At 42.3% G+C, this 21,895-nt stretch overlaps 1 protein-coding gene across 11 annotated transcripts in view; it reads right to left on the reverse strand.

Annotated features, from left to right (window-relative positions):
• The window catches only part of PRRC2C (proline rich coiled-coil 2C), a 68,937-nt gene that overhangs the window by 21,389 nt on the left and 25,653 nt on the right, over positions 1-21,895 (reverse strand). For 8 of the 11 annotated variants that reach the window (XM_021545885.2, XM_021545884.2, XM_021545879.2 and 5 more), the window contains exons 6-23: positions 21,475-21,647; positions 21,041-21,120; positions 20,304-20,437; positions 20,135-20,222; positions 19,739-19,880; positions 18,702-18,776; positions 17,503-18,118; positions 16,520-16,689; positions 15,676-15,922; positions 14,402-14,615; positions 11,432-13,795; positions 10,591-10,799; positions 9,870-10,024; positions 9,074-9,398; positions 8,529-8,614; positions 7,410-7,598; positions 4,969-5,220; positions 239-328 (exon numbers count right to left, since the gene is read on the reverse strand). In XM_021545885.2, coding sequence (XP_021401560.1) covers positions 239-328; positions 4,969-5,220; positions 7,410-7,598; positions 8,529-8,614; positions 9,074-9,398; positions 9,870-10,024; positions 10,591-10,799; positions 11,432-13,795; positions 14,402-14,615; positions 15,676-15,922; positions 16,520-16,689; positions 17,503-18,118; positions 18,702-18,776; positions 19,739-19,880; positions 20,135-20,222; positions 20,304-20,437; positions 21,041-21,120; positions 21,475-21,647 — 5,609 coding nt within the window. The remainder of the gene's footprint in view (positions 1-238; positions 329-4,968; positions 5,221-7,409; positions 7,599-8,528; positions 8,615-9,073; positions 9,399-9,869; positions 10,025-10,590; positions 10,800-11,431; positions 13,796-14,401; positions 14,616-15,675; positions 15,923-16,519; positions 16,690-17,502; positions 18,119-18,701; positions 18,777-19,738; positions 19,881-20,134; positions 20,223-20,303; positions 20,438-21,040; positions 21,121-21,474; positions 21,648-21,895) is intronic. The other 3 variants (XM_077785252.1, XM_021545887.2, XM_021545882.2) reach the window with 2 other exon arrangements.

The raw sequence follows: 21,895 nt of genomic DNA on the forward strand, positions 1-21,895 counted from the left end.
CTGTGCTCTTTAGCTCACTGTGATTGTTCAAAAGACAAGAAAATACCTGAAGAATTCCAGAGTGGGTACTAATCAAACCAAATGTCCTTCAGAATAAGATCACTGGAAAAAGCCCAGCTAGTTCACATGAAAGGAACTCTGTGGACTTGTTCACTGAAGGCACTATTTGGTGCTTTAAAAGAAGTGTGAAAATATTTTCTTGTCTTCAAAGTCAAGATGATCACTGCAATGGACTTACGTTCGTCACCAAAGTCTCCTCCATTTTTGTACTGCTAGTAGCCACTGTGTTAGGATGAGAAGAAGGTGTAGTGTAGTCTGTTACAGACTCCTGTGAAGAAAAACAATTCCATTAAAATATCTCCCTTACCTAAATTCCATTTCAATTTTTTGGACAGATGTCAGCCTTTCTACAGGAGGAGTTTACCAAGCAACAGATTAGAAATTCACACCGTTTTTTCTTACAAGTCATGTCTAGCAATCCTTACTGCAGAATTGCCACTGAGGTTAGGAGGATTCTTAGAAGATTACAGTTTGCCTCATGACCTCACAATGTACATCTGGAGAAAAGTCAAAATAGAGTCTGTAAGGCAAGAACATACAGAGCAATGTATTTCCTGGGCACTGTAAAACTGGACTGTGGTGGTGCAACCAATTATCATTTGTCACCCAAGATGCTTCAGCCACCTGCAGGCCCTTTCAATCTACTTAAAAGGTCAAATATCTTAGCTTTCTGTAGCTTTTAATAAATACAGAAATGTCTTAGTGTGACAAGAAAGGCCCTCCAGATTAAAAGGAACACAAAGGGATGGTTGCAATTTGCAAACCAATTTTCTTTCCTGTAACTTTTGTCTCTGAAAGTCACGAAACCCAGAGTCTCTGGATGGTGCAGGCTACCTTCTGATTTCTGCAACGCTTAATGACTTAAAGGAAGAAAAGGACTGAGGTTTCCAGTCTGCTCAGAGGCTTTCCTTGAAGCTCATTTGTCACAGTTAAGTGGCCCTTCATGTGCTCAGCAAACAATGTCCTTTCAGTGCTGGCTGTAGGCAGTGACTCCGGCAGCTGTAGATAGAAATGGTCTGAGCAAAGTTTAAATGTCTGAAGTTTTACATGCCTGAAGCCCAGGAAAGGCTCCACCATCTTGACAGAGACAAGTACCACAAAAGAACTGAAGGACAAATCAGCAGCACAACTGTTACTGAGTGTATGGACTTGCCAACTCATAATGATTGTGAGGACACAAACGATATAATGCTTGTTTAATTCCATCCAACCAGTAGTATTAAAAAAGTGCACACTCCATTTACTCCTCAGGCCTGTGGCAATGCCTCTAAAAAAGCAGTTAGAGCACTGAGATAGTAACTGACAGATGACAAAGAATCCTCCTTAAAAGGATGAGCTCATTTTGGTGAAAGACCAGAACAAGCTAAACCATAACGGGGTGAGGGAGGACAAAGTGCACAGTGATTTGTTTTTATAGCTTATGAAGAAAACAGATAACTCTTTTCTCTATTTATTTACTTCCTTGACTTGTTAAACTGGAGAAATACATGATATATGGCGCTTCCCACAATCCCAGCCACCAAACTGCAAGTTGCACGTTTGCACTGGATTCCAACAGGCAAATTTAATCTGGGTAAAACAAGGCAAGCATGCAAGGCTGCTTTAATCACAAAAACCTTCTAATGAAGTAATTAAATGGCTCCATATTTTTTTAAGGATGCACTACTGCATAAGAACGAGGAAGTGTTTTTATTAAATTTCTTTCAAGATCTAGATGCAATTTTTTCAGGGTTTGAGCAGTGAAATTCCTTATCAAATAAGATGGACCAAGACTACTGCTAACTTTCTTACTTTGCAAACTCACAGCACAAAAAGAGCTTTTTCACTAGAACTAAACCCAAACCACTGTATCAGCTCTGTTGCCCTTACAAGTGCATGTGCAATGCTGAAGGACAAGGGTGGTTTACAGGCTGAACATGCAGACAAGACAATGCTTTAACCACATGAACACCACCCCATAAACTGTAGATTAATTTCCATCCTTCATTTCCTGGTATATTAAGTCCAGGATTCTGTTAGATACGTCTTATCACGTAAGTTTTTTGTAATTCAGTTAAAGTGATTCTCCCGTACAACTATTTGACTGAAGAAAATCTGATTACTTTATTATAAACTAGTAACAGCTAGAGCAAAAAGCTTATGTTTATGCTTTTTTTGGAATTCTCCACAAATTGTTAGTACCTGAAGAAAAAGAACAAGCAAACTTCTTGTAACTACCTCCTTCAAAAAGAAGAGATCACAAAACCTCCAGTGACCTGATGAACAAAGCACGTGGCAGACCTCAGAGCTGACCTTGCTGTAAAGGATCAGGGTACTTCATGGGATGAATTAGCTATTTGATTTGTTCCTGATTTACACAGATCACTCCAATTAGAGCTTGAAAGATACTCAAAATCTTCTGAAAACCAGTCAGCGTGTCCTCTTAGCCATGATCTTTAAGACACGGCTGTTGCTACCTGTACAAATACTTCACTGGTGTCCACAACCAGGTACTGATCTTCCTGGGATTTGACAGGTTCAAATGGAAGGCTGGGAAAGGCAAGGGCTAAGATGTCTTACTCAATTCAGAAACTAACACATCAGACTGCCTTCACTACAAAAATACTGCAAAATCCAAAAGAAACAGCTGCAATGGCATCTGAGCATCATGCTTATGGACTAAAACATCTCACTGTAGGAGTTCATTTATATTTATACAGTTTCTAAGCAGTCTTGTATGATTAAATGCATATGCTCTTATCAAGATGTTTGTTTTGGAATCTATGAGTACCCTTACAAAGCTTCTGAAGAAGGACAGCTGTCTTCTACAGACATTTACATCAGATACACCACAAGTGTGCATTCCTGGAAGCTGAGCAGTAATTTTTGAGAGGGATGTTCAAAACTATCAAAAGAAAAGGCATTTAGGTTTGCCAAAACTTCAGCATTTGACATTGAAACAACAGGTTAAAGATGTCAACACCTCTTCCCTCATGAACAAGCAATGGAAAGAGTACCAAGAAAAAGCAATTGCAATGTACATCAGTACAAGAACTCCAAGGCTGGAGCAGTATTTGAACCCCTTTTTAAAGCCTCTTAAAAAAGAAGGGACATTTATGGCAGATTTATTCCTGCAAAACCTGCATGAAGGTTATCTTATCCAATAAATTTGCACATTGCTGGTTTAACTTCTAGAGATGTAACTCTGTTGGTTTAACTTCCACTTCTTTCCTAGAAAAAGAGACTTACTATTGCCTCTGAAACTATTCCTAACAAAAGAATTTAAAAGCAAACCTGGTGCTGTTAAGACAGGAGTATTTAGGCCTATTATTAAAGGCTTCTTTAAGCAACCACTCCATAAGGAATTACTGGGAACTTTCCACTCTGGTTTTCCTCCAGAAGACAGAACCTCGATGCTTTAGTACTGTGGTAGTTCAAAGAACCTTGGCAACCCATGTTAAACTAAACCTAGACTGGCACAAAGTCCAGACATCCCTTTTGAAAAACTCATACTTCAAAAATACAATTGCAGAGAGGAAATTTTGTGATTTTAGCAGAGCTGCTTGACTACACTGAGCCAGCCTGCAGTAATCAAAACTGTGTTTCCTATTCTGTTTGTGACTTATAAGAAGTCTGTTTCCTGTCCTGAGCTCTGGCCACAGGAGTTTGGGACCTTGGCAAGCACAGGATCCAAACAGGCTCACAAAACACATGAGCAAGGTGTTTGTTTACTGCTCTGCACTTCTGATTCTCATACGTTTTCAATTTCTGATATGAACATAAACATTCACACCTACCTACATGATGGAAAATGGCAGGATGGATGAGAAATCCCTGCACTGAATTTTCTTAAGCCTGCAGCTTCCATCTTGGACACAAATATCCTTCTACTTACTCTGTAGCAACACTTCATGGAGACAGCATCTCTTATGGAAAAGAGCTGCCTAAGCTGTCCTTTGTTTTGAGGTTCTTTTCCTAGCTGTGGGTGACAAAGATGAATTGGAGGTGATCTATATTTCATATTCTTCAACTATTAATGAAACTCTTAAAGAGGATCAGTTTTCCTAAATGGCATCAGAAGATTTCTGCTTAAGACCAGGATGGTTGAGACAGCAGGCAAGCAACCTGAGTCTATGCTTAGAAAACTGATTTTCAAGCCTACAGGGAGCATCTTTCCTTTACCAAAGCGGGTGCAACTATTAAGCAGTAGCTACTCAAGCTGTATGACTTCTTTACATCTGAGAGATGACAATCAGACTACTTGCTCAAGACACAGGCAGAAAGGAGATGCCTCAGGGGATGTTTTTCAGCCACATCTAAGAACTAACCTGCAGAACAATGAATCCCAACGCCAGATCACCTCTCACTGCTGAGCAGTTATAAAAAAACCAGGGGACTATGATGAGTCCTAAATATTGTCAAGTTCTGCGAGGAATATCTAGAAAATATCCAAGCCAAGAGGATACACATGACCATCTAGGGACACAGAACAAGCCTCATCTAATGCTTTAGCACATTCCTAGTTTAGAGATTTCTTTTTTTCACAGAACAGCACTTAATTCACAGCTGGAGGTTATCCATACGCTCATCCAGCAATCACGCACGACGTCACTTCTCTGCTGGAAATCATCCTGCATTGATCTGAGTCTACAGACTCTGCCTACACCAGGCTCCAGTGCCACTCTCCACAGCAGTGCTCAGCAATGACTTTTGCCATTCAGCAGAACAGACTTCCAAGCTTATCTGTGCTCAGGGACAAGACACCACATCTCTGCAGCACTTTTAAATTCAAGCAGCACCAATGTTACCTATCTGCTACTCAGTGGGCTCTGCTGTCCAAGCACCACCAGCAGGCAACCAAGTGTCACCCACCTCACTGTAATCACATTTTACATACAGTGCTCAGTATTCTGGCAGTATTTTTCTTACCTTTGTGTTTGTCCCAAACTCTGGAGCAGACACAGATATCATCGTTCCTATCTCCGTGCTCAGCTCGCTCGCTGCCTTGGTCTCCTTTGTAGTGACAGGTTCTGGGCTTCTCACAGAGGTGGGAGATGGCTTCTCCTGTCCCTCAGGCTCTCCCTGCTGGGCATCCTTCACCTTCCTGTTCTTTAAAGAACGCTCTTTCCCAATAGGACCAGGTTTATACTCTTTGTTTTCTACCGGGCTCAAGTCTGGAAGCTAAGTTAGTGTTAACGTGTCAGTCATGCCTTCCTCTCTGTGTCCTATCCAACATACTTTAACATGCTAAAAGTCATTCTTTAAACATAACAAAGCTTTTCAAGGGGAAGCATTTTCTAGCAGGTAAAGAATTTGAGACTAAGTTAGTAATAGGCACATGAAATGCATTGATTTGGAACAATAGAAATATAAATCATTGTTTTCAAGCAATGATTTTTTTACGTGAAGTGGCAGAGTTCAAATAAAATACAAAATAATGTCAGTTTGTCCTTACAAAAAAGGCACAAAAAAATACACAAACCACATGACTTTGTATACCTACGGGTTATTTTAATTTTCAGATTCAAGATTTTACGGGGCCCCAGTAAACTAGAACAGAATTATTTGAAATTATATTGACATATGGATATTGGGAGCATTTTCCCCTGGAAACTGATCACTAAAGGAATCCAGAAAAAATAAAACACCTACACACAAGTGTTGTCTCATACTGCAGACACCATGGCTGGATCACTGCTGCAATTCAGCAGTTCCTTTCTGTGCAGCTGAGTTCCAGCAGAACGAAGGGCCCTAGGGAACCTGAATGCTCTGCTGTTTCAACAGCCACCTCCTTTCTGGCTGAGGCTCTCAGCCCACTTCACTACTGAGCAGCACTAAAATCCCTTCAAGGCAGTCCTGAAAATCCAATTCCTTAAGCTTTGATGGCAGAAAGATAGAAGCTGCTGGTAATTGTTTTTCTCAATACAAACCAGGTACTTCAGGAGTGGATGAAGACTCTCTAAAATATCCCAAATAATTTTTTCCCTAATAGTTTCTAGAGGCTGAAATTCCTCCAGACACTTGAAAGTCACTTAAACCTTCACACTTTACACTGGAAAGGTAGATTGCTTTGTTTCAGGTAAAGTCCTCTTACGTTGCCCATATTAATTCAACAATACCAACCTCCAATCTTGAACATAAGCTTGCATTTAGGCTTCACAGCAAACAGTATCACCACAGGGGTGGGTGGGTGTGTAAGAATTGTTTGTTGAGATTTAGTTTTTGTCATCAAGGGAATTATATTTACAGCTGCCTCACTCAAAGCAGTGTGAAAAGTATTACCCGCCAATGCATTTACTATTTAGTCACATGTGTCTGTCAACAAAATCTGCAGAAGTCTTGAGCTCTAACCAAGTAGAAACAAGGAACTTCCTACACAGTGTCAAGTAGACTGTCTCTCTATATATTTAACTTCAGAGTTCAGTACCTGAAAGTGATTTTACTGGGCAGTTTTGGGCATGCTGCAGTGTATCTGAGACATGGGGTACTGCAAATCACCAGCAGTTTTAATCAGTGCCTATTTCTCTGCTGAACAGGTTTTATGCAGTGAAAGCTATGAACTGCAACACATCCACTCAGTGTCTCATACAGCAGAAGTTAAATTCTGTGTGTGACTGAACTTTAAGATTTCAGCTCTTTTTTTGGAGGGGGGGAGATAAACAACTAAAACCTAAACAACCAAAACAAAGAAACACCCACTCTTTTACAAAGACAAAAGGGCTTTAACTACATCAGGACTGCTGCCAAATCTCAAGACATCAAGAGGGACTGGAATAGCTGATGCTCTAAGTCACCAGACAAGTTTATCTGCTATAACCTTCTCTTTCTGAGAATTACAAGCTGGTGCTGAGTGCTAATGATGCACAGATTAGTGTGCACTGGAGGTGGAAATACCAGAAAATCTCTGGAAGGAAATCAACACGCTTAGTTTTTAAGCTGATATAAGTTTGATTAACCATTTAGTTTTAGTTGTAAAAAATGTAATTATTCAGACATCTGTGCATTTGAATTGGAGACCTCAAGCTCTCAAGGCCTGAGTGAAGCAAGCTCAAGAAAAACCAGAAAACTTCAACTAAAATCAAAGCACTCCACCACATCCACAGTTTCCCAACAAAGCTGTAACAAATCCATACTCCCATCCCTGGCTCCAAACACATAACCAATGTGCAGCCTCTGCTGGGCTAAGATGTTTTTTAATTACCTTGCACATCTTCTCTGCAAGAACCACTTTGCTGATTATATTAGGAAACATAAAACAGGATGCAATTTTTATGGTCCTAACTCAGAGTATTTGATTCTGTTATCTGTAACCCTTTTTTGACTGAACTTCTTTAAGTTTACAAGCTTGTATTACAATTATGACCTTTTACCTTTTGTGCTTTGATGGGTCCAGCCCGAGGCTGTTTCTGTCTCTGCTCTTTGGGTTCTGGTAATTTGTCAGTGGACTTCTCAGACAGCACAGGACCAACTTCATTGTCACTGCCACTGGAAGCTGGGGCTCCAAACTGAATGGTTTCTATACCAAGATCGACTCCACCTTCTTGTCCAGGCTTTGTCCCCTGGTCAAAAAGCAAACACTTAACCCATTCTCAAAAACTTCTGTGTCAATACAATGACAATAGTTCAGAAAAGAGCACAAAACATTCTCAGCTGAAAACCACTAGAAGGGTACTTTTATCTTCTGCAGAAGTACCCATTCGTGACTGCAACAGATTTGCAAGAATAAACAATATCTGAATGTACACTTCCTCCTCAAGTCTCTAATTGTTAAAGGAGCTCAAAAAAAAAAAAAAACAGTGAGGAAATATGTAAACATCACCAAGATCAAGAGGAACAAGTGCAATTCAGATTCAGGCACAAGATTCTATGGGAAGTTCAAAATTTGATACTTAATTAAACAGAAACAATAAAAAATATAAAAGTATTCCCAGATCTCTTGTGCAGTTCAAATGGTCTCCTACAACAGCTGTCTCAATATCCTTGATGTTTAAAACAATTAAGACCAAAAAAAGTACCAGGAAAGTAAAACCACAGCACTTTAAACGTAAAATCTAAGGCTATGCAAATTCCATGGGAATATCCACAGATAATATCATTATAAAGCACTGACTGCTTTTTGTATCTCCTATTTAAGAAACACAAAATTCCCTTTAGTTCCTTGGAGACATCCTGTTTCTGTCTATATTACTGATCCCTACACAAACAGGCAAACTGGGCAATATCTTTCCTTTGGAAATGCAATGAATAACAGTAACAGCTATCAACAGAATCTGTGAATGGCTGAATTATTATCAATAGAACAGCTTTTCTCTGATGCAATTCTAAAACCACCAGCCTATATCCCATGCTTCTGTGCCATCTCCTGACTTCATGGAATTCTACACACATTACCTGCATTCCTGGATAAATAGATAATCTGTGCCCAACCCCAGTGAGATACAATTTGGGTAAGCTTCAAACACAGCTGCTCTTCTTCCCCTCATTCTTACCTCTGGAGATGGAGCTGAACCAAAAGATGTCAGAGGCTTGTTCCAGGCACTGACTGAAGGTGGCTGAGGTGGGCTAATGGGTCCCACTGGCAATTAAGAAAAGAAAGTTTTAAAACTCCTCAATGTTGCTAGAGGTATTCAGATCAATGTACTGACTGACTGAGAAGTAAATTACAGATGTCTTGAGTAAATAAGCTTTAATTAACCTATTCAGTGGTTAAAAATGTGCTACCTTTTCAGTTGCTTTCAAGTGGGGCAATTAACATGTCTGGAACAATGACCAAGTCTGACAAAACAGACTCCTCAAGGGAGTCACAGTTGCTCATTTCTTGTGAGTGAAGAATACAGTAACATTAATTACTGAATAATACTATACTGCAAGCCCCGCATTTTGGAGGTTACTATGCTGCATTCGGGTATGCTGCCTTCATTCCCTGTGCAGAATCCATCTGCAGGTAAAAATACAACCAGAGAGCCAGCTGGCCATCAGCTTTCTCTAAATACGATTGCTTCCCCCCACCTCAAATCCACAAACCAGCACTCACATTTTTTGGAGATGTCATTCAGAACTGCTGTAGGAGGCACTTTGTTGTCCCACAGTTCAGCTCCCAGGCTGTTGTGAGGCTGGCTGTTCTGCAGGACTTTGCCTGACACGGTGTAGTCTGTGCTGGCTGTCCCTGCAGCCTGGCTTTGTGCTGCAACAGGAGCCTGGGGCTGGGCTGGAGACTGGGCTGGGCAGGGAGGCTGAGCCTGAGCCTGTGCCTGCTGAGCAGCTGCAGCCGCTGCCTGCTGCTGCTTTTTGGCAAATCTGGGGGGCAGCTTGGAATTCTGACCTCGGCCTTTTTCGCTTGATCCTTTTTTGGTCCAAACCTGTAAGGAGAAGCCAATTTTATTCTTCCAGGTGACAATATGTACAGACAGCAATTGCAGAGTGCAAAATGCAAAAAGCAAACTGATTAACCCAGCCTTACAGGACATCTATTGTTTTGGGGGTTATTTAACAACAGGAACAAGGATTTCTCACTCTTTTTTTTCTTGGAAATCAACTGTTAATACAAGCAATAATGTAAATCTTTATCACAGTATGAAAAATGGTGTTTTTATCAGTTTGCCAATTTCACCTTCCTGACAGTGCCCAATTGAGAAGCGATGAATCCCAAGGTGACTAAATAAAAATTAATTTTATTTACTAAATAGGAACAACTTTAATATTAAGCATTACTAAGCTGTTATATTTAGAAGGAGAAAATACAGCTTTTTTGGAAGGAAGTTTCTGCACCCCTGACAACATTCCCAGTACTGCAAGCAGCTTTTTCCCCACTATAAATGCTGGTCTTGTACCTGCACTGTTTGTTCTTCCTTCTTTCTGCGCTCTTCATCTTGCAAGCGTTTTTGCTGCTTCTTAGACACCACTTCTGTGAAACCATCATCATTCAAGTTAGATTGGGAGTCTTCAACTACTGTCACTTCAGGGTGATCATCAATGATCACAACACCTATAGGAAAAGGAAAGGTATAGATGCTGCTGCTTCAACAGCTTCAGGTGCAATGCACCAAGCCAGAATTGGCTTTGGAGTGGAAGTTACTTCCCCACAGACAGAGATGGGGGCCCTGATCAATGGCAAGCTTCTGCTTGCCATGTTTTTTGCTGCTGGGCTCAAAGGCAAGGAGTTCATATTTTAAGAACTTTAAAACTGGAGCTTCCTGTACCAGATTCTCCAGGAATTTACTAAAACACAGTAATGAATTATGAACAGCCCTCCTAGATACCACGTCTAAGCTCAGCAGGGATAACCACTGCCTTTATTTTTGAAAATTAACTAAATTATGTGAATGTGATGGAGAATGGTAGGAATGAAAGGTTATGATTGCACAAAATTGTTCTCATCTACATGTAACAATTAGTTTGCCACCTTTTAAAGGCACATACATTATTAGGTATCACAAAGATGCATACAACTATTTTACTGTTTTAAAAAATTCATTTTTTTAATGTTTTCAAACATCTAGCTCTATATGCAACAAAACTAAGAGAACTTATTAAGATATTATCAATACATACTTGCATAATTATTAAGATCAAATTGAGACAAGGCATCCACTTTTTCCTTAGGCTTCTTTGGACCAGCCTTTGGTTCTTCTCTCTTTTTGCCACTTGCATCCTTGGTGGTCTTCTGTCCTGCAGCAGTGACACCTCCATCCTCCTGATGTACAGAGTTGCCATTGGTGGGATCAACACCAGGCACAGGTGCTGCCTGCTCTTCAAATGGCCTGTTAGAAAAAAACATTTGAAAATTATGCCAAAGAGAACCCCTCAGGAGGGAATCAACAATTTAATTCATATCCCAATGTAGGGCTGTAAGTGTTTACTGACTTCTTTCTTAGTAGGGTCCAGAGTTTTTACTTTCAGCTCCTAATGAGAAGCTCAACAGCAAAAGCTGTTTGGGGAAAATGTCAAATGCCCTGCTGAATCTTCCATCAAATTCAGCATACGGAAAAATAAAGTTTAATCTAAATGGTAAGCATTTCTCAACCTGTCTGTCCATGTCAGGTGATTGATCTAAAATGCAGCAATTTATATAATAACTGCAAAACTGCTCACATGAGCATTTCTGTTTGCATCCAAATCTCGAGAAACATAGCTCAACTCAGAAATAGTACTGCAGTCTTTTAAAATTAGGCTTTTTTAGCATTGTGCATACAAGAACACTCCACTCTCAGCTTCAGGTTCCAGGTGTCTGTATATAAACAGAAAAAATAGAAGGTATAGAGCCATGGGTGCATGTATCAGTGTCTTTTCTACCACTCTATGGCTCTGAACTAGCTGCTTATGGTTTCAAACCACAAGAGGATGACAGAAGGTCACCACCCTGTGTGCTTCCCCACAGAGGCTGGGTACTCACCCTCTTTTTCCACTTCTGGGAGGAGGACCACTCCGCCTTTCACTCCGGGGCCCTGAGAAATTCCTCCCTGGCTTAGCTGGCCCATTGTTGCCACGTCGGTTCTGACGGTCTATTCCAGGCCTCTGACTAGAGAAGCTTCTCTTGGCTATTTCCCTTTTTGGAGCTCCAGCGTTTTCTCCTGCCTTTGCAGCAACCTGTGCTGCTGCATCTGCTGTTTTCTTCTCATCCCTTTCCCGTCTCTCATTGAAGTCGCTGCTTTCCGAGGCTGTTTCCCACTCCTCGTTTGCCTGGTCTGAAGAATTCTGGTTGGACAAGTCTGGTGTCTTACTTCCTGACACATCCAGAGCAGGGTTGGAGGGCTCATTAACTGCATTATTAACCGTGGCACTTGTTGTGGAGCTGGTCACCACCTCACTGATCTTCGATGCGGCCTCTCTCTCCTTTAGGCGCCTGAAGCGTGGTGGCTTATCCTGCCTTGGAGGCCGGGCAGGCCTCTGTCGTCGTGGCCTCTCTCTGTTTGGATCAAACTTTCTCTCAAATTTCGGAGGTCTTTTATCAATTGGTATGGGACCATAATGCTCGTTTCTTCTGGGAGGCTCCCCATCTTCTGGTTTAATGATCTCTGTTTGCCTGGGGTTCCACTGATTGTCCCTGTAGGCTGGTCTCCTTATTGTGGATGGACGTGGAGGACGTCCCCCGGGATCCCTGCCACCACGCCTATACATTCCCCCTCTGCCTCGTCTAGAAGGCTCTCCTTTAGGAAGAAATCCTGGTTTGGGCTTGTTCTCATAATCTCTGATGTATGTTTTTTCTAGGGATCTGTTGTCTACTCTGATACTGTTCTCAGGTTTGAATGACAGGGGCTTTGGAGGCTTCTTGCCATCAGCTCTTTCTTCTCTTTTTGGGTGCTTGCCCTTGATGATGCTGTCTTTGTCTGAGAGTAGGGTGTCACTTGCGCTCTCATGCACTTCGCTGTCAGAATCTGTCTCCGAGCCATGCTGGCGCCGCCGTTTCGGGATTACTTCAAAGTCAGAACTCTCACTACGAGTTTCACTCTCTTCTCTTTGCCTAACAGGCCCTGAAGGCACATGCTCTGATCTAGGCTTAGGATCTCTGTAGTGTGGGTACTCTCTATTATGGCCTCTACTGCCCCGACCACGTCCTCCGTAAGAGCCCCTGTAGCTACGGCCCCTAGAATAATACTCACCACGACCTCTGCCTCTGTATCCCTGATCTGGGAACCAGTCCCTATCCCTGGCCTCCTTCCAGTATGTCCTAGGTGGTAAGCCAGGCTCTCTTTTCACTGGCCTGGTTTCTAGGCGTGGTTTCTCCACCACCTCCTTGCTCACCACCTTCTCAGCCTGTTTGTCCTCCTTGCTGGCAGGAGCAGGGGGCTGTGTGTGGGGCGGGGGCTGAGCGGCCGGTGGGGCGGCTGGGGGCTGTGGGATGGCTGGGGGCAGCTGGGCAGTGGCTGGCTGGGCAGCTGGGAGCTGCTGCTGGACTGTAGGGGCAGGGGGCTGCACCACAGCTTTAGCTGCTGCCTCGGGCTGACTGCTCTCCTGGCTTGCTGGTGCTGGGGCAGCATCCTGGGTTATCTTCTTAGCCAGAGGAGTGCTGCTGGAGGTGGATCTCTCGGGCTCAGCCTGAGACTGCGGCACTTGAGGCGACTCCTTTTTGTCACTTTTTTCAGGCTTGCCTGGTTTTTCAGTAGCTGTCTTTTCTCCTTCCTTCTCCTTTCTCTGCTCGCGCTCTTCTCTCTGTTCACGCTCTTCCTTCATATCCCTAAGTACAGGTTTCTTAATGGGACCTGATCTTCTCACTGGTCTGTCCCCACCTTCATCTCGCCTGCCATAACCTGGCCTAGGACCCCATCTTGTTTCAGACTTAGGTTTGAAAGTTTTCTCAGGTTTTGGTCCTTCCGATGTTCTATTTGTGATCAAAATTTCTTTTTTTGGTTTAATCTCAAGTCTCTCAATTGTCTCCTTTGTCTCAATAGGTCTGTTACTTAATTTAGGGATATTTGCTGCTGTGTCACTCCTCTGGTCTTCTGATTTTAGAGAATGACTAGAGCCATGGGAAATGCTTCTCTTCAATGAAGAGTGACTTTCCGCCACAGGCACCAATTCTTCTGGAGAACTACGTGTCACCTTCTCAGTCACTCCTTCAAAATTAACTGCTGTGTTAGCTGTGTCAGTTTGGAGAGGTTGTACATCTTCCAAAGGCCTGCTTGGGAACTTCTGTATCTCTACCTCTCCTGATTCTCTGAAAAATTCTGTCTTTGGATGAGAGTCCAACTGGTTGTGTTCTACAGGATAAGCACTGGCAGGGACAGCAACTCGTTCTTGCTCCAAGTGTGCCTCAGACCTAAGCAAAAAGCAATTAAGAGTATTAGCATGTGGAGGCAAAATTTATTAATACATAATTTCTCAAATCAAATAATTTTCTATTAAGGATCCATGTCAGCTCTAGGAAGTAACAGGAAATAATTTTTAATGGAGCCACCAACTATTATCCAGATGGCAGCAGAACAAAAAGGATTTCAAGAATTTCTAAGAAGCAGAGGAAAATCCTGACAATTCACCATGAATCAAAGGCTAAAAGGGACTTTTGTTTTATACCACTTGTACTTAACACACTACTTCTGGAACAAATACACATCAGACAAAAGTTCTCTAAAACAAGGAGAACAGAGAGAAAATGGAGGAGAACACTGTATGAATGTTCCACAAAACTGCAAATTCAAAATATTCTGGCAATCACCATTCACCTAGGCTAATGATACTGAACAAGGAATAAATTGTACTTCTACACCCTGCTACAGAGCAGGGTCTTCTGTTTTGTACATCAGCACTTTGCATCCCCCAGTCACAACTCCTCCTTTCAAGTTTTGTGTGAAGCTACAACCCAGTCAGTTCAAGAGTACATTTTACAACCTGTGTGAACTTGGAGACTGGCACAACTCAGGCTTACCTCAAATCATCAGGCTCTTCTAAGACCTTGGGAGGAGAAGTGGACTGCTGAGATTCTGTGTGGGGGTAGGGCTCTGAGCCCCACATCATGCGTGGCTCTGACAGAGGCACGCTGTGCTCCCTCGCAGAGCGAGCCATGTGCTCAAACGAATCTGAACCAGCTGCTGAGCCCTCCAGCTGCTCTCTTCTCATCAGTGGTTTGGGAGGCATAATTCCTGTGGCAGAGTGAAGTTCAACAATTGAAACAAATTTAACATTAGCAAAGAAACCGATCTCAATACAAACAAAGCTTGTCAGGAGGTACCAAGGAATGCTGTTCTCTCCCCTCCAATCTCCTTCCCCTTTGACTGTCTGTGTTGAAACCAAGTGTCTATTCCCTGCCAGCCAATCTCAGACTGACTAAATCACACACAACACTTGTATCCCATGTCCCAAGAAAAGAAAAAAGCTGTCTGCTTTCACTACAATGGGAAGAACCAAGCCTGTGGACCTGTAAACTCATGAAGACTGTGCTGTAACATCTGAATGGTAAAAGGCAAGGAGAATGCACACACAGGCAGGTTTTTATACTCTATTATTCCAGCTTTTTCCTTTGTACCATTACAAAGAAATTCTGTAGTTTTCACTATCTCTGCTTAGCCTGCTATTTCCTCAATTCATTCCTTGCACTCACTGAGGATACCCTTTCCCCTGCTCTTTAGCTGGGCAGGTATCTCCATTACGTTACATGACAAACTTCCATTATTTATGCCCAACAGCTTTCCTAACTGCAAATCAGATGGCCATGCCACAAATTAAAAAGGACTTTTTAGGGTCAAGAATCTGAAACCATAGATTTATTAAGACTCTGGAGCTGTTAATATGTAATATAAAAATAGCAAAGTTTCATGGGATTTTTAAAGAAGCAATGTAGTGCCAAGTGCTAAGATGTAATGAAGCACAAATGGTAAATACCCTTTTTCTCGGTTCAACCTAACTCTTGCCAGCTTTCTGTCTCTAACAAAGAAAGGCTTATGATGACATTCTCAATCATCATAACTGTCACTCATATGCCTTGCAGTGTGACAGCTAAGATTTTACTTTATAGTCACACGTCTACATTCTCAGATGACCACAATTTTAGTCACATATGACTACAATCTGTCTCCAACATTAAAATAATGTGGATTTCTTCTTAAAAATGCACCAATTCACTAAACAAGGTGTGGTTAAGGAAAGACTTCTAGCTCACAATCAAATAAGTTCAACACAAAAAAGTATTTACAAAAGGTTTACCTGGATGAATAGGAGGCATATCCATAGCAGGTCTTCCTGACATCATCCGTGGGTCCATGTAGGATTGCATCATGAGCCAGCGGGGGTCAAAGCCCATGGAAGCCAAATGCTGGGGATGGGGCTGCATGGGCTGGTAAAGGGGTCTGTGCTGGGGTGGTGGGACAGGGCCACTTGAAGGCTGGGAGGGAGCAGACTGTGGAAGGACACCTTGCTGCTGTTGCTGCCACTGCTGCTGTTTCATTTGCTCCTGCAGATGAAAAACCAGTATTACAGGACTTTTTGATAAGATGAAGACTTGAGCACAGTTCTAATACTCCTTGAAAACAACAAGTATAATTATCTCCAGGACACCAAGTATTCTGAAAGTTAATTGTTAACATGCATCAGGATGATGTAGGAGAAAAGGGAGAAAACCAGACTGGACAACTTACAAGAGCTACAGTTTAACTGCTGCGCAGCTGAGACACAGAACAATCTATACTTTGTACATGTCATTAATGCAAAGTGCTTCTCAGACTACAGGACCCATGTTTAACTGTGTCACACCCTTTTAGGAAATGCTGCAGAAATAATCAATCATCAGACTTCAGGTTCTGCAGGCAAGCCCAGGCCAATGCCAGTGTGGGCCAGTTTCAAAGCCTCTCTTGCCTTCTGCTCACTTACAGACCTTGCAAGTGACAAGAAGTGTTTCAGGCAGAGCAATTCCTGCCAATATGATTTTCTAGAAGCTGGGAAGCAAAAACTTAGGATTTCTGAATCTCCTGTGGTCACTTTCTTCTTCAGAATGAGGCAGAATACAGCATTCTTTAAATGAGCCTCCTTTTAATGAACTGGTTTTTTTTACCTGCTGCCTCTGAAATCTTGGTGGTAATGACTTCTGGAACTGCTTAGAATAGCCTGAGGAAACAGCAGGACGAGGTTGGGATCCCGAGTCTGGCTCATTCTCATGAGTCACCTGTGAAACCTCTTTCTCATTCCGACCACTGTCTTGTCGAGTAAAGACTGCTTGATCTTCTACAAAAAAAAAAACAAAACAACAAAACCCCCACCACCTATGTGAGAAACAGTCAATCTTTAAACTGACAATTTTACCAGAGTATCAGCTGAAGAATGTTCCAAAATGCCTGCCTTCTCTAAGTTCATAATTCCAAAACCAGAAAAGGCACAAAAAGTCAAGGACAACCCTTCAAAACAGAACAACTGCTGTTGATACACCTCTGTATTTTTTAAACTTAGATACATTGGGAAATCAACCACTGGCATTCAGGTTGCAGCTATTATGTGATTTAAGAAGTGCTGTATCGATGACACTGTATCACATTTGGATCAACTTTTCTTCATTAAGTAAGGTTTGGTTTTACAATCAATTTTATCCACTTAAATCTAATATAATCTTACCAAGCACAGTCTAACAGTTTTCATGTGGCATTCAAGTTTCAGTACAAAAAACGCACCCCATTTAAATAGGCGCCCTTTGTGTCTGCTTCTCTAGGCTTGCTGAAAGAACAGAATAGCTGAAATAATTTGCATTGCTTTTTAAACAACATGGGTGGCTGACCCTTCTTTAGGAAGAGAAGAAAGCTTGCTTTTCTTTCTGTATTCCTCAAAGTCCAGCCTAAATCACAGAAGCCATTCTCCCCCCATATCTTTTGATGAACTGGGCAAACAGGCCTAGCTCAAAAGCCAGTTATCAACTGTAATTCACAGGAAAATAATTGGTCTAGATGCATTAGGTTAATTAGGTATGCAAATGAAACTGCTAGACAACAGCTATGCTCTGTGACTCAGCTTTAAGAAGGATAACTCCTACTTGTGTGCAAGCATTACCTTTTTCTTCCTTGTTATTCTTGGTTTCACTTTCTTGTTTTTCCACTACAGGTGTTGCCACACGTTCTACAGGCTCAGGAACCTCATGTGCTGGTTTCTCCTCTTCTTTCTCTTTCTCATTCTCCTTCTCTTCTTTCTCCACCTCTTTTTCTTTCTCTTTCTCCACTTCTTGTTCTTTTGCTTTCTCCAGTTTTTCTTTTTCTTCTTTTTCCTTTTCCTTCTCCCTTTCCCTCTCTTTCTCCTTTTCCTTCTCCCTCTCTTTTTCTCGCTCCCTCTCCCGCTCCCGCTCCTTTTCCCTCTCCCGTTCCCGTTCTCTCTCCCTCTCCCTTTCTCTCTCTCTCTCCCTCTCTCTGTCTTTCAGAGGGTCTTCTCGGGAGGGTTTTGTCACGCAGCCGAATTTCTCGTTTAACCGTTTGAGCTTTTCAGCACAAGCTGCTTTTCGCTGCTCTTCCATTCTCCTCTCTTCCTCTTCTCGCCGCTTACGGGCTCGCTCCACCGCAGCCGATATCTCTGACTGCTGCCATCTCCTCTGCTTCCAAATTTCATCTTCATCCGGTACTGGTTTAGGAGGAAAGGGTCCCTGCCTTCCCATCTGCCGATCAGGGGGAGGAGGGTGCTGCAAGAAGAAAATCAACCAGATTGAACATGTGTTATGTAAGCAGCCAGCTGAAATATTACATTTTAACTATTTGTCAACACACGTGTATCTGCACGGCATCTTTAAAAAGCAAGACTTGGAAGAACAAGTCAGCCCCCACCTTCCTGATCTGGTTCAAACTCTCACAGCCTGAACTCAGAAAGGAGAGGTACAGAATTGCTTGGGCTCATGTCTGCTCTCCTCCCCATCACCATCAAGGTGAAGTGACAGCAAAGATCACAAACATATTTTAGATGTGTTGGCAGCCATCCCTCCAGCACTGTTCCCCTGCTCCTGTCCTCTCCAGTTCCCAAGTGGGGCTGGGTAACTAAAAGCTCCTGAAATTCCTGTGCTTTTTACAAGATGGAGCAGCTTTACACAATTGCAGCGTGGCTGTGTTGGTGTCCTATTCCTACCAGCCCCAGGCACTACCATTTTACTTGTTAAAGGACAGGTTTATCATTATGTGAAACATATTTTTACTTTTCTTAGTCTAAATCCCTCCACCACAGCATTAAAGAATTTAACTCAAGGAAATAAGGACAATTCTAATCTTTCTTACCGGTGGTAGAATAGATTTTGGAGGAAGAGCAGGGCCACCTCTTTCATGTATAGAAGGCTGTGGTGGACCTCGATCCTGTTGAGTCAAACACAGTACCACAGTTAAGCAAGCTTCTAACCACAGCCAAGCTGGAAAAGTTTTAGATTTACTGTTTTCTACTGCATTAATATACTACATCTAATAAGGCATCTGCATTCAACACAAATCTGCATGTGAAACAAGGGCAAAAACATTTTCACTTTTATGTACTGAGAGCTGAACAATTTAAGTTTATGTTCCTGCACCATTTTTCTTTAAATTCAATGGAGCATCAAACCTTAAAGAACAGTGTGATCTTTAAAACAGAGAAAAAGTGCAAGCAAAACCATTCTCAGGTTTCCCATCTTGACTGGTGTCAAGAGAAAACATGTCTGGGAAATTTTCAAAACCAAAAGTAGCTTTTCCTTGGGGGGGCGGGGGGGATGGGAAATGGGGCTGTAGCAGACATAAATTGAGGTGAATATCAATATTCCTCTACTAGAGGAAACAAAAATGGCTGAGTTGATGAATTCTACATGGTCTATATAAAACCCATTAGCCTGAGAAATGAACTCACATTACAGCTAAGCTGCACTGCAGAAAGTGGACCACAATACTAGAAAAAAGTCCCCAAACCCATGAAAAAATGTGTGGGCTATTTTATCCACTGGAAAACCTGATAAACACCAGAATGGCTTCATTCAGCTCCAGGGATGGACACACAAGAGTATGGAGCCTGTGAGCTGAGCCCCAATGCCTGGTGAAGAGCTCTCACCCCTCAGGAGTGTGGAGCAGGACACACTACATAAAGCCATGCTATTTTTATGCCACGACCAGAGGCAGCTAAGTTGTCTGAGCAGCACCTGATCAGTTAGCACAGCTCAGATAATGCTTTCAGCAGCTAATGCCTTCCCTCATGTTCATAACCTTAATTGACCTGACAGTTTGGAAAGACACCTGAGTCGGAGCTCTCCTGACAAGGCTGCTGCCACAGGAGCTGAAGAGAAGAGCACACAAACCTGATCAAGCTGAGAGCTTTTGCTATAAGACCCTTTGCCTGCTGCTGTGGAAGCCTGGGACGTAGACTTGGCATTTGTCTGTTCTTCGGTTTCCTTCTGGCCATCAGGACTCTGGGAATCTTTTGCTGGTGTTTGTTCATCACTATGTGCAAAGAAATGAGAAAAACAGAATGCATAAATCACCAAGTACCTGTGTGGAGTATCTCCTAGCCTCAGTGTTTCTTAGAATAATTTCTACCCACCCAGCTGACTGGAGTCTGCAGGCAGTTATGCAACTGAATACAGTATTAAATTACTGGAATTAGTGCTACTGGAATGAGTACTTGCACTCATTTCATTAATCTTTCCAAAATCTAGTTAGTGACATTTCCCATCTAATTGGCAACAGCAACTCACCCACTTTCCTTCTCTTTCTGACTGCTTCCTTGCTCATCATCATCACTGAAATTCAACTGCTCAGTGTAATCCACTTCACTCTGAGCACCTGACGCATAAACAAATGTTCAATTAACCTTTCAGAAACATTCAGCATACAAGTAACAGACCATTAATCTGATGTTCTTACCTGCCCAGCCTTCATCAGCCTCAGCATCCAGATTATCAAATTTATCAAGCTCTTTGAGTTCACTAGCACTAAGAATGGATGGGCGCTCAATAGGTTCTGAGCACCATGAGGGTGGGCCTCTTCCCCTTGGGCCTCTAAAAAATGAGAGAAACAAAAGCCACTGTCACTACTTATCCACAAATGACAGAGAAAAGGTCAACTTATATGACCATTATTTGAAATATACAGCACTGTTGTTTCAAGCACACTGAACTCTCATCTACATGTGTGACTACCAGAATTCAAATAATTACTCTTCCATGTGCACAGCTATCCTACACTATGGAAAAACACACAGAGAAGTGGAAAACCAGTTTTTAGTGCATTAGAGCTCAACTTTAATTGGAAATCAAAGTTGTGAACAAGAAATTGACTGTTTTCACTGTAACAATGGAAAAGTCCTTTTATGGGCAAAATACTGGTTTAAGTTTCAAAGATGTTCCTACAAGTGACTCCTGCTCTTCACAATCAAAATCCCTGTAATATGCAGAATTGCCTCAAGTTTTCCAGTTGAGCTCTCAAACTCCAGGCACCCTATGACACGGCTCCACACAAGCAAAACTTGGGGGCTGACCAGTGTCAGTTCTTACACAGTGTTTAATCACCACTGACAAATTCAGTTCAAGTGATTTCTTTTTTAAATTAAGTCACAGAATTCATACCCAGACAAAAACCACAACCATTTTTAAGTTTCTTACCTGCTAGGCTCAGAATTAGGAAATCTTGTTGGACCTTGCATGGAGGGAGGATATGCCATTCTGGGATACTGATTAAACATCTAGAAAAGGATTAAAAACAGGAGCCACTCATTAAAAAGTATTACTGCATTAAGTACACTGAGACCATCAAAGACAGTAATGGAAATAAAGTGAGACTCTTCACTCAAGTTTGCTTAATATCACAAGTGGGTGACATCAAGTCCCCAAGGGGAAGTGACTGGAAGTGTTAACTCCTGACAAATTCAAACTCCATGTAGTAACAGGTAGCCACATCCTGTGCTGGGTTTCAACCCTGCCCTTCCAGCAGAACTGATAAGAATTCCATGGAGGGGAGAGAAAGGGGCCTAAGAAAATCCCACTAGCCAAAAACCAATCCCTGCTGCTTAAAAACAGTTAATGCAACTATCACTCACGTAAGGAGGCATCATTGCTCTGTACTGGGATGAGATGGGTGGCTGCTGCTGGCCATTCAGCTTGGGCTGAGGGATCTGGGGCAACCGCACATCCCTCTTGTCTCCTGCCTTCTGGCCATCATTGTTTTCTGCTGGTGTAGTGCTGCCATCTTCTTGTCCCTTAGCTTCTTGATCTGTTGGAGAACCAGGAGAATTGTTCTTATTACCCTCATCCCTCCAACTAGTAGCATCTGCATGGACAGAATCAGCACACGAAAAGCCAGAAATAGACTTTAAATTGCAGATTTCCAGCCAGGGATTGTGAAGAACACACTGTTCCCACGCAGTCCTCAGTGACACAGCAGACACATGTTCCTATCTGCTACTGAAACATGCATTGGCCACTCGAGAATCAACAGAAGCTGCTCCCTGATCCTCTTCA

The sequence above is a fragment of the Lonchura striata genome, chromosome 9, assembly GCF_046129695.1.
Source record: "Lonchura striata isolate bLonStr1 chromosome 9, bLonStr1.mat, whole genome shotgun sequence".
Lineage (NCBI taxonomy): Eukaryota > Metazoa > Chordata > Aves > Passeriformes > Estrildidae > Lonchura > Lonchura striata.